This window comes from Malaclemys terrapin, chromosome 7 (genome assembly GCF_027887155.1).
Source record: "Malaclemys terrapin pileata isolate rMalTer1 chromosome 7, rMalTer1.hap1, whole genome shotgun sequence".
Lineage (NCBI taxonomy): Eukaryota > Metazoa > Chordata > Testudines > Emydidae > Malaclemys > Malaclemys terrapin.
Window position 1 is genome coordinate 54,103,873 of NC_071511.1, and position 12,488 is coordinate 54,116,360.

The following is a 12,488-nucleotide window of genomic DNA, read 5'->3' on the forward strand; positions in this document are numbered from 1 at the left end:
CCAAGTTTAATTAAACTTGGCAGCAGGACAGGTTTGGGCTCAGAACACAAATGTTACAAGTTTGAGCCTGAAGCAGTTTCAAAGATAAGTAAAATTTGTGGGGGGACAGGGGGGTGTTAAAAAGAGATTAGAGGAGCAGTGCAAATACCATAGACTGTCCTTTGTCTCTCATCTAAAATAAAAGAAGTCATCAAAGGCATTGTACTAGGGTCAGTGAAATCTGCTGTTTCCCCAACATCCAGAAAAGGATGCTCTAGTGCAGGCATGCACAACATGTGGCCTTGGGGCCGCATGCGGCCTGCATGGGCTCACTGTGTGGCCTGCGGGGGGTGAGTAGGCAAGCTGGAGGGGTGGGGGGCTGAGGAGACCGGCAGGGGGGCAGGTGAGCTGGTGGTGGGGGAGGGGGGCTGAGTGGGTGAGCCGGGGCGGTGGGGGTCTGAGGAGGCGAGTGGTGAGTCGGTGACTGACCTGTTCTACTGATCTGGTCTGGCTCCCATCCCCTCTCCAAGGGTTGCAGCTGTCTGGAGGTGCTGCCTTCCATACCTTCTTCATTCATACCTCATTCATTCAACAGGGCAATTGATTACAAAGTGGGGGAAGATCTTATTTTACTTATAGCAAAAAGACATTTTTCTTTTACCTTGATTATACTACCTTAGGGGCCTGCTATAACATATTACCAAGGTTCAATACTGCTGTTTCAGCAGAGTGACGCTGGGGAAGGAGGGGTTTTTCCCACTGGGCAGGAAGCGCTGGGGGGGGGGTGTTTTGGGGGGGCTGGGCGGCGCTGGGGGGGTTGTTTCTGTGGGGCGGGCGGCGCTGGGAGGGGGTGTTGTGTTTCGGGGGTGGCTGGGTGGTGCTGTGGGGGGGGGGGGGGGGGTTGGCGGGGCCGGGGGGTTTCGGCCCTCAGCTGTTTTCTTTGCAGTAATATGGCCCTCGCCACTTTACGAGTTGTGCAGGCCTGCTCTAGTGGGTCAGACGCTGAACTCAAGAGCCCTGGACTCAGTTCCCAGCTCAGCCACTGACTTCTTTGGACAAGACACTTACTATACCATGTGCCTCTGCTTCCCAACTGCAAACCAGGGTTAACCCTGACCTACCTCACAGGCATGTTGTTATGAGGATAAATGCAACTAACTAAGCATTCCAACACTGTGTACTTAGAGAGAATGGCAAGGTAAGAGGAAGTTAGTGCCTTTAGGTCTGATCCTATAAGCATTCCCCCTGGGTAATGCTCATGGAAGGCAATGGGAGTGCTATGCCCAGAGGGCTTAGCTCATAAAGATGACCACAAAGGGGGGGAAATGGAGTTACACTAACAGAAAATCATCATGACTCAGACCCCCCTAATGTCTGATATACCTACAATCAAAGAACAAAGGGCCAGAGCCTACTTACACCAGGGGGGGAGGGGCAGGGAAATATTAGGGGAAGATTTTCTACTGAATTTAAGGGGAGAAAGCATGAGCCTTTAAGCCTACATGTGCCTAAGTATAAACAAAAGAGAGAAAGCTTTATGACTTGAGGTCTTGGGGGTGAATTTAAAACAACAGAGATATGTGAGAAAACTGAACAGAGGGCTTCCAATGACCAGCATTTGTCTGACCAAAAGAAAAAAAATAAAACCCAATAGAGGGTTATTTTTCAGCCTGCCCAGTGCTAGAAATCAGTCTTGCACACACGAGTCTGCAATTATTAGTGCCACTGTTAACCCACCCAGCTACAATACATTCATCAGCACCGACAAGTGAAACTGATGAAGAGGAGGAAAAAAAATCTAAAGTGGCAACTTAAACACACTTCTGCCTAAAATCTTTTTACCTCCGATTGTTGTAAGAAATACCTAAGATTACTGTAAAATGGGGTAATGGTGCTTGCCTCCTTTGTAAAGCACTTTGAGCTGTACCGATGAAAAGGTCTTAGTAAGAGCTAGGTATTCATTAGTAGCGCAAATGAAAAACTAGAGAGAAAAAAAATTCTGTATTTTATCTTTGTGCATTTGACAGCACTTGGTTTCAGTTTCATCATTTCCTCTGGACAGTCAGCCAGTTTTGTTTGTGAGAGTCTTTCAGACAGCACTAAGGGGAATAAAAACATTAAAAAAAAAAAAAAAAAAAAAAAAGGGAAAAATGGGATTATAAAACCTCCCCAAAAAGAGCAGGAGAGCTCAGGCACAGTTAGCATGAATCAGAAAAAGAACAGGAGTACTTGTGGCACCTTAGAGGTGCCACTAGTACTCCTGTTCTTTTTGCGGATACAGACTAACACGGCTGCTACTCTGAAACCTGTCATGAATCAGAAGTTACAGTTCACATGCATCACAAATTGCATTATAAGTTCACGTTCTGGAATGTTATTCATCCAGGGCTTCTGCTAATTTTTAAACAATATGAATACACAGTACAGGAGATAAAGGTTTTGGCAGCAGCAAGAGCCCAAGCAGTTCCACTGCAGTGCTGGCATGGTACTGGAGGCTCAGTGGCTCCTTTGAGCATCTTATTTGCTCAGCTAGGGTTGGAAGTTTGAGCTACTGGTCTTCAGATTGGCAGGCAGCACAAAGTCATCAACACACTTCCCAGGCACTGTTCTGGGCAGTGACTGTGGGGAAGTTTTAAAGATTGTGTGCAAAATAAACTCCACACTCTTGCTCTCACACACACACAACTCACATTATTTGGATTGTGAGCTCTTTGGGGCAAGGACCATCTCATCATTGACCAAGCTTGTGAGGCCCTCTAGTTAACTTGATGGCATTTCTCCTCCTGTCTGCCAGGCTGAATGCTGCAGCTGACCATACTTCCAGGTTTCAGAGTAACAGCCGTGTTAGTCTGTATCCGCAAAAAGAAGAACAGGAGTACTTGTGGCACCTTAGAGACTAACAAAGTTATTAGAGCATAAGCTTTCGTGGACTACAGCCCACTTCTTCGGATGCATATAGAATGGAACATATATTGAGGAGATATATATACACACACATACAGAGAGCATAAACAGGTGGGAGTTGTCTTACCAACTCTGAGAGGCCAATTAATTAAGAGAAAAAAAACTTTTGAAGTGATAATCAAGCTAGCCCAGTACAGACAGTTTGATAATAAGTGTGAGAGTACTTACAAGGGGAGATAGAGTCAATGTTTGTAATGGCTCAGCCATTCCCAGTCCTTATTCAAACCGGAGTTGATTGTGTCTAGTTTGCATATCAATTCTAGCTCAGCAGTCTCTCTTTGGAGTCTGTTTTTGAAGTTTTTCTGTTGTAATATAGCCACCCGCAGGTCTGTCACTGAATGACCAGACAGGTTAAAGTGTTCTCCCACTGGTTTTTGAGTATTTTGATTCCTGATGTCAGATTTGTGTCCATTAATTCTTTTGCGTAGAGACTGTCCGGTTTGGCCAATGTAAGTACCCTTGTAAGTACTCTCACACTTATTATCAAACTGTCTGTACTGGGCTAGCTTGATTATCACTTCAAAAGTTTTTTTTCTCTTAATTAATTGGCCTCTCAGAGTTGGTAAGACAACTCCCACCTGTTTATGCTCTCTGTATGTGTGTATATATATCTCCTCAATATATGTTCCATTCTATATGCATCCGAAGAAGTGGGCTGTAGTCCACGAAAGCTTATGCTCTAATAAATTTGTTAGTCTCTAAGGTGCCACAAGTACTCCCATACTTCCAGGGTATGTTGGAGACATCAGAGGGCAGAACCCTGGGGACATCCAGAGCTGTGGAGTAGATGCTCAGCCAGCAGGGGGAGTCAGGGAGAGGCACAAGGCGGTTTCATTCCTTTCTCCCTGTGACAGTGTACCCCATAAGGCTTTATGGGGGGGGGATGCTTATAAATGTATGTATGACATAACTGGAATATGTTTTGTGCTGCCTGTGCCATGCAATATATCTCCGTAAAGGTTATGGTCTACTATATCTATTCATCCTATTTGTACATATATATCATTTTCTACTTGAGCTTAAGAATATGGGCTGTACGCTTGCTTGGTTTCTAAGTAAGCTTTGTGAGGCATTTGGTCAGCTTCTTTAGGAAGGAATTCGCCAGGTTAAGTACCTGATCAGGAAACACTTGGGGAACAATGCATCTTGGAATGCTCCAATCCACATAAGAAGTCTTCCTGGAGACATGCAAGATACCATGTGGACAATGGCTTCAGCCTGTAAAGACTGAGTCATGCAGGGACATGTGACTTGCCCAGGTGACTCCAAAACTCCATCTTGGAGCTGGACTTTGCATAGGAGGGAGGTCTCCACCCACAAGAGAGAGTCTATTTAAACCCGTGGGAGACCCCTCCATTTTGTCTTCAGCTGGCTAAGGAAGGAACCTCTCTACCCCCTCAGGATACTTGAAGGGAACTGGAACAAAAGACAGTAACTATAGGGGGTGTGAGTGATTGCTGGACCCAGGCTAAAAGGAGATTAGCCTGTAAAAGAGAGCATTCTGGAACTGGTGAAGAACTTATCTGTATTTAGTTTGATTAGACATAGATTTGCGCATTTTATTTTATTTTACTTGGTGACTTACTTTGTTCTGTCTGTTACTACTTAGAACCACTTAAATCCTACTGTCTGTATTTAATAAAATCACTTTTTATTTAGTAATTTACTCAGAGTATGTATTAATACCTGGGGGAGCAAACAACTGTGCATCTCTCTCTATCAGTGTTATAGAGGGCGAACAATTTATGAGTTTACTCTGCATAAGCTTTATGCTCGGTAAAATGGATTTATCTGGGTTTAAACCCCCTTGGGAGTTGGGCATCTGAGTGCTAAAGACAAGCACACTTCTGTAAACTGTTTTCAGGTAAGCTTGCAGCTTTGGGACAAGTGTTTCGGACCCTGGGTCTGTGTTGGAGCAGACAGGAGTGTCTGGCTCAGCAAGACAGGATGCTGGAGTCCTGAGCTGGCAGGGAAAACAGGAGCAGAGGTAGTCTTTGCACATCAGGTGGCAGCTCCCAAGGGGGTTTCTGTGATCCAACCCGTCACACTCCCTCCTAGTGTGCTGTGGCATCAATGCCTGCTTTGTGGTGGGGGAAGAGGGGCACCAATGCATCTGCTCTTCCCTTTCCTTCCAGTTCAGTGAGGAAGAAAGGTACATTTCAGGGGGGAGGCACCAGAGACACACACACAGCCCCTGGCATGGTGGGGAGGAGGAACTGGGTGGGGTGGAACAGACCCCTTGTGATGTGACAGAGGGGGGAATGGAGGGGAAGAACAAAGGACTTTGGCATGAGGGAGCAGCTGAAGGGAGGTGGCAGAGCTGCCCAGCAATAAGGGGGTTGGGGGTGCACACAAGGAGCTTGTGGGGGAAGAGAGGGATGGAAGGACCTGTTGGTGTGTGCAAGGAGCTCGTCTTAGTTCTAGGTATATGCAGGTGCTCTACAGAGTGTAGGCTGGGAAACCCTTGTCACTTAAACATCTAAAAATCTGGAGATCAATGAGTCTGTCAAAACTTTCCTACACCAAATCCCCAGTATCCAGCTGGTTTCTCTAAAGGGAAGCTTATAATGGGCACAGGGAGAGGCTCTTAGAAGCTTTTGCGAAACAGAATGTTCTTAAAAAGAACAGGAGTACTTGTGGCACCTTAGAGACTAACACATTTATTAGAACATAAGCTTTCGTGGGCTACAGCCCACTTCTTCGGATGCATATAGAGTGGAACATATATATTAAGGAGATATATGTACACACAAACAGAGAGCATGAACAGGTGGGAGTTGTCTTACCAACTCTGAGAGGCCAATTAAGTAAGAGAAAAAAACTTTTGAAGTGATAATCAAGCCAGCCCAATACAGACAGTTTGATAAGAAGTGTGAGAATACTTACAAGGGGAGATAGATTCAATGTTTGTAATGGCTCAGCCATTCCCAGTCCTTATTCAATCCTCTAGTTTGCATATCAATTCCAACTCAGCAGTCTCTCCTTGGAGTCTGTTTTTGAAGTTTTTCTGTTGTAAGATAGCCACCCGCAGGTCTTAAAATGTTCTTAGTACTTGGGCAACATGGAGTGATACAGCAGGGCCAGAGGGCAGCAGGAGAGTGATCAATGGGAGGTATATAAGCCCCAGGATGATCAGAGCCTTATTCCTTGTGGACTGAGGAGAGGTTACTACAAGCTAATTAGAGCACTTGGCACCAATTAAGGCTCAGACAGAGACCTAATTAAAAAAAAAAAACTTGCTTCAGTCAGACAGGAGAAGGGAAAGAGAGCTGACTGTAGTTTGGAAGAGTACTGTTGTTGACCAGAGGATCAGAGTATCAGGGGAAGAGAAGCCCTGCTCAAGCAGAGCAGAGGGACTCCCCAGGTATGGAGGACCAAGAGAAATCCTGCCCAAAGGGAGCGAGGGCAAGAAGCCCAAGAATAGGGGCTGAGGCATCTCTTCCCCACTGTGCCACAGCCCCGGGGCTGGGGGAGTTAAGTGCGCAGTCCTTGGGGGCCTTCTGCATGGCCGCACAGGCATGCACCTTAGAGGGAACTTAGGCCCTGACCCATCACATGAAGGAAAAGTGCGGGACCCACCATAATAGCGTCGGCCATTTGCCACAACGGGTAAAAGCGACCACTGAGAATTTACCACCACCTCAGTGCTGGAGAGCTACTGAAATGCTGCCCTTCGAGCAGACTGTAAAACTTAAGTACAGCAGCTTTAATGACCACTAGTTCTCTCAATCTACAATCTGGGTTTAGTTACTGACATTACAAAGGAGTTGACATAGGAGAGCTAAAATACTGGCACACAAGAGTCTCAGTCCGTGAGCCACTTAGAATTGCCGGTCTGATTTTCCTTTTTGAACAAAGTTTTAATACATTTGTGCTTTTGAAAATGCTTGTGTGTTTTGTTCAATAACCCAGCACCCAAGAGGCTAGCTACTCCAGTGGGTAATGCTACACGCCAGGCAGGGGAAGCGAGTCCTTGTGAAAAAGCTTTAATGAAATATTCCAAGGTGGGGAGAGAGACATGGAAAGCTAGTCTTTTACTTATGGTACTGAACTGAAAGTGCCGAGTTCAGTTCCTGGCTTTGCCACAGGCCTTCTGTGCAACACTGAACTCACTTAATCAATCAGTGCCTCAGTTTCCCCACCGGTAAAATGGGGGTAATACTTCCTACTTCACAGGGAGCTGCAGCCACATTAATGTGTGCGCAGCTCTCAGATACTTTGATGATAAGTGTAGCTCCATTTGTCATAGCACTAGTGTAGACAGGACCTTGCTGATTTTACCACCATATTGTCCAGCCTTGTACAGAGCAGGTCTTAAAGTCACATCTTCCTCTGTCCCCTTCGTGTACCTCCCAAAATATCAACCGCTGGCTAGGAGATTTAGTCCTCTAACACACGTACATTTTTCATGCCCTGAATGGTGGCATCATCAGGCTTCAGACTCAACAACCCACTGATGAAGGAAGGCAGATTGCTCTTCACTAAGAACCTTTTTTTGTTATTTGTTTTTTGCATTTTCAGTAACATTTCCACTTTTGGAAAGTCTTCACAACTTTACCTGAAAGGGAAAGTTATACTATGCTCCTTACAACTGATTAGCCATTTTAAAGTTTTAAGATCCAAATAAAAAGAGTAGCATTGAAAAAGTTATTTTCAGAAACAAACTAAAACAAAAGGTAGTTTGGCTCAGTGGCAGGTGTTCAACCAGGGCATCAAGCCAGATTTTCAAGGTTTTACATTATGCAATCCCTGCCTGCATCTCCTCCTCCATTTCCCCACTAATTGCACCAGCCTGGATGTAACTCCAACACAAACATTTTACACCCTTCCACACTGGCCAAGCCTCCACCCCTGCATTTTACTCATACCGCTAGCAAGACCCACTTCCACAGAAATCTGTTTTACAAGAAAACCAAGAACCAAAACCCCAAATACTACAACTTGAGCCACTGAGAGACATACATCTCTCAGCCTGTGGTCGTCCTGACTCCTATTATCCCGGCGTGGCGTCGGCGTGGCGTCATAGCCTCACTTCTCTAGCCAGCCCATGTTTAGATCACGATCTCTTTGGACCTAGGAACCACCTTTTTGGGGTGTGTGAAAGGACATAGCACCTAGAACACTTGAGAGTGCTATAAAATAATCAATAGCTCACCTACGTGTGCACACACACTCTTCCACTACTTCGGCATCAGCCCTGAGAAGCCTATCACCAAGTCAGCCTACTTTGCTAAGTTTCCTTCATTGTTAGAGTAGAGAATCAAAACATAAAAGAAAGGGAATTTAGCTCCCTCCTGCTAAAGGATTGTTGGAGTCAGCTTTGGCAACTCTGGCTTGGAGATAGTAACGGGGTGGATTCCAACAGCATCTGGCACGTGAGAGACGGGAACCTGGGGAAAGGAGCAGAACTCGCAGAGCCTTTTCCTGTGGAATTAGAGGCTTTCCAGCCACTGCAATGGGTGGGGAGGGTAGGGGAGGAGAGGTCTGCAGACCAGACTGTTGCCCAGATCTTTTCCGCACCGGCAGTGGCCAGGGACCATTCCGCTTACAGCACAGAAGGCCTGTGGCAGCACCCCTGTCTGCACAATCCCCACCAAGTACCCACGGGGCAGCCTTCCCGAGGCTCCCACTCTGCGCTAATCCCCCAAGTACCCACAGGGTACTCTCTCTGCACCAGCCCCACTCATACCCACAGCCCCCCCGACACCTCCTCTCTGCACCAACCCCACAGCCTCCCCAACGCCCCCTTTCTGCACCAATCCCCCAAGTACAAGGGAAGCTCCCCGATGCCCCCTCTCTGCACCTGCCCCCCATCCCCTCTCTTGCACCAGCCACCCGCACACCCCCAACACCCCTCTCTACATCACTCCGGGAAGCCCCCTCTGCCCCGCCCCACACACCTGCCCCCCGCAGCCCAGGGGCCGGGAGGGTGGCGGGCCCAGCGGGTCCCTACCCGAGAGATGGTGAGCGGCTGCTCGAAGTCCTTGCCCCCCACCAGGCGGAAGCCCCAGGGGCCCGGGCCCTGCAGGGCGACGCGGTGGCTGCTCATTCCGGCGGCGGCGGCGGCTGCTCGGGCCGAGCCGGGACCCTGCTCCGATGGAACCGGCTGCCCCGCCCCTGGGCGGGCTCAAGCCCCGCCCGGCCCCCAGCGCCGCGGAGAGGGGCGCTGCCTGCTGCCGGAGGTGGTCCCAGCCCAGCCCAGCCCGTGGCTGGGCCCCACCGCTGGGCCAGCTGACCACCGAGAGTCCGTGCTGCACAGCGCCGAGCACAGCGGGCCCGCCCCAAGCTGCGCTAAACGCACCAGTCAGGTACCCCCGAAATCATGAGACCCGAAAGAAATAATCGGCGGGGGGCTTGGCCTGCTGGCTTTTGTCAGCCTTTAGATTTCACAGCTTAAAGCAATGACGGCTAGAAACTTTTTGGTTTTTTTTTAAGGGAAGCTGTAATTCTCATAAAATCATCTGAGCTGTAGCTTTAAGAGAGATGCCAAATATTAAGAGACTTGCAATGAGGGTTGGCCACACTTGCTGTGTGGAGGTGCTAATGCAGTGGTGATCTGGCCATTACCAGGGGTTGACTGTTTGAAAAAATGTCAGTATATTTACTAGCAGCCTCTACAAATATGGTCATAAGTGAGCAATGTTTAATACCACTAGCTTGACTAAAAGAGCAAAGTACATTTGGCGGTGCTGTGTCTTTCTTTTTATGAGTCACATCAGAATAGTACACTTATCAGCTCTCAAAATTCAGTCATTCCCCCTCCATAGTGTAAACTTAGCAAGGTTACGGTACAGCCCGCTGCTCTGTTTCCATTATAGAGCTTAAGGGTATACTTTGTATTTCTGATGCTGCCCTATAAAATAAGTGGCATCCAATACAAATATGTCTTGTACAGGAATTCTTTCACTTTAACAGCCCTTGTGTAGAGTTAGCTGGAACTAGACCTAGCACAGGACAGTGGTAACTCTTCAATTTACCACAATGTTTTGTATATTATTACACTGTGTTACATAAAAAGCCTTGACTTTATTCAAGCCCCTTCTTGTAAAAATTACAGGCCATATCGTCCAATGGTGTAAATAGGTTGAAAAAATAGTGCTTTGCTGGTTTACATCACCTTATGATTTGATCCTGCATTTTTATTTCAAGCTCAACGCTAGTACTGTATCAAGAGTCTGGCTTTTCTCAAAGCCAGGAATAAAAATGATTCTCGACAGGCACAATTTTCCACATATGTTTGCCCATAAAATGTGGAGACTGTTGAAAGTCTAGACAACACAGTAGGGGCTCAATCCTATGGCACTTACTCATGCGAGCCCCACTGAGCTGTGTAATTTGGCCTCTATTCTGATAGCATCTTCCACACACACTGTGCCCCAAATATTTCACAGAGGAAGAGAAAAATTAAGAGGTGTAGGCCAAGAAGAGGAGAAACATTTTGCAGATTAACTAAGAACATATAGCGTCAGTAATTATTTCTATTGTGGCAGTGGTTTGGGACTCCAAAAGAAGGATTGGGACCCTTATACTTCCAAAGGGATGCAGCTGAAGAGCAGAAACAGAAAGAAAAAAAGATAACCCCCATTTCTTGTAATGATGTTCAATTCATACTAACAAGATGGCTTAGGTCTAAGCATCAAGACTAAATGAACCAGTGTACTGGATAATGGCTTGCTTTCTGTTTTGGCAGCACCATATGGTGAGCTCTGATGGCAAAAATATAGGGTTGTTCCCAAAGTTGCGGGTGACACAGTGGGCACAGGGCACAGAATTCCCTCACTGCCTTATCCCCTAAAAATTGATAAGCTGATTTAAAGATAAAAGCCTCTTGAGTAAGGAATGTAGGACTGAGCCCATAACTGGAGAACGAGCCTCTCAGTCATCTTTTTTCTTCCTGCTCCATTGCTCTCCCTAGACCTAGACCAAATGTCTAGTCACACTTCCTTTTCCTTCCTGGCAAGTCATATTAACTAGTACTTGCCAGCATGCCATATCTATCAGTGCAGACTAATGCCTGTGTGCCACATGGTCTGGATTTTACAGCAGGAACAGTACAGCAGTATATTAAGCTACACAACTAACTAGACAAACAGGAACAGAAAACCTGACGTATGTGCACCAAGGACATGTTAATTCTACCATTCACCTGGCAATCAGGAAGCTGCAGTGATCTAGCCACCATAAAGTTTACAGGTCTTCCTTTCACTTTGTCACCTTAGGCTATGTCCACACTACATTGTAACCTGGACTTACAATTGCTGGACCCAGATCTCAAAGCCTTGCTAACACGTCCACACCGCACTGCACAGGCCTTCTGATTCAGGTCAGCAGCTTAAACTTCAGCCACACTGCCAAATGATAAGGCTTGGACCCCTGTTCCAATGGTATTTGGGCTTGGACCCATCCTCCCCCCCCCCCCCCCCAGCAGCATCTTAGGACCCAGGTCCTGAGTGATTGCTGACCCAAGTCTGCCTGATTTTTATGTGGCTGGAAGGGGGCTTGGGCTCAAAGCTGAGTCAGATCCCAGGCTTAGTGTGCAGTGTAGCCAGACCCTCAGTGACACGGCAGAGTGCCTGCTAGAAATGCCAGGAAATAAAATAACCAAATCAATGTCGCACTAATGCAGTGTTAGCGTTTAGCCTTGGGGATCATTATATTGCTTTAATCAAATGCTCAACAATAATACACTAAACAATATGAAATCTTAATACAAGATTGCAACAAGAATAAGCAGAGGGTGGGCCTGTCTGCAGCCAGATGCCAGGCAATCAGGCAGGTAACACATATGAATTTTTGCAAAAAGGATATTGGCATGTGAAAAAAGCCTGACACTGACTGCCTCAAACCTCTCTACCCTGTCAAGAATTTTTGGTTGAGGGCATGGGATTGGGGTGAGGGCCATAGCGGCCTCCCTCACTTCCTATATACTAATGATTAACATGTGGAAGCGGAACAAGGTAAGCAAGATGACACAAAATCAAAGGGGCAAAATTAAAAGGCATATGCAATGCCCCAGTTAATCAGCTGCCAGCTGGCTCTTCATGCTGTTGGCACAAGGTCTTCCATGCTCTGACAGCTGCATTATGGCTACACATTCCAAAACAACCGCTACTCTTGCTTCAAGGGCAAGAGCCCCAGGGCATTAAGTAGCTGGATGTGTATCCCGTATTTGTCCAACACTGATAAGACACTAGCTGGGCAAAGCATCAAATGAGGGATTCAGCCTTGTTTTCATCAAGAACAACAATGGCAGAAGGAAGGATGGTCCAGTGGATGTGGGAGATCATCCTGTGATAGCAGTTTTCAGGTATCTAAAAGGGTGTCATAAGGAGGAGGGAGAAAACTTGTTCACCTTAGCCTCTAAGGATAGAACAAGAAGCAATGGGTTTAAACTGCAGCAAGGGAGGTCTAGGTTGGACATTAGGAAAAAGTTCCTAGCTGTCAGGGTGGTTAAACACTGGAATAAATTGCCTAGGGAGGTTGTGGAATCTCCATCTCTGGAGATATTTAAGAGTAGGTTAGATAAATGTCTATCAGGGATGGTC

At 46.8% G+C, this 12,488-nt stretch overlaps 1 protein-coding gene across 3 annotated transcripts in view; it reads right to left on the reverse strand.

The window, feature by feature from the left end:
• Window positions 1-9,055, reverse strand: part of PDLIM1 (PDZ and LIM domain 1) — a 90,801-nt gene extending 81,746 nt beyond the window's left edge. The window contains exon 1 of one of the 3 annotated variants that reach the window (XM_054034782.1): window positions 8,897-9,055. In XM_054034782.1, coding sequence (XP_053890757.1) covers window positions 8,897-8,992 — 96 coding nt within the window. In that variant the 5' untranslated portion in view covers window positions 8,993-9,055. Of the gene's footprint in view, window positions 1-2,669; window positions 2,770-8,896 lie in introns of those variants that run through there. The other 2 variants (XM_054034784.1, XM_054034783.1) reach the window with 2 other exon arrangements.
• Between the last annotated feature and the right edge of the window lie 3,433 nt (window positions 9,056-12,488).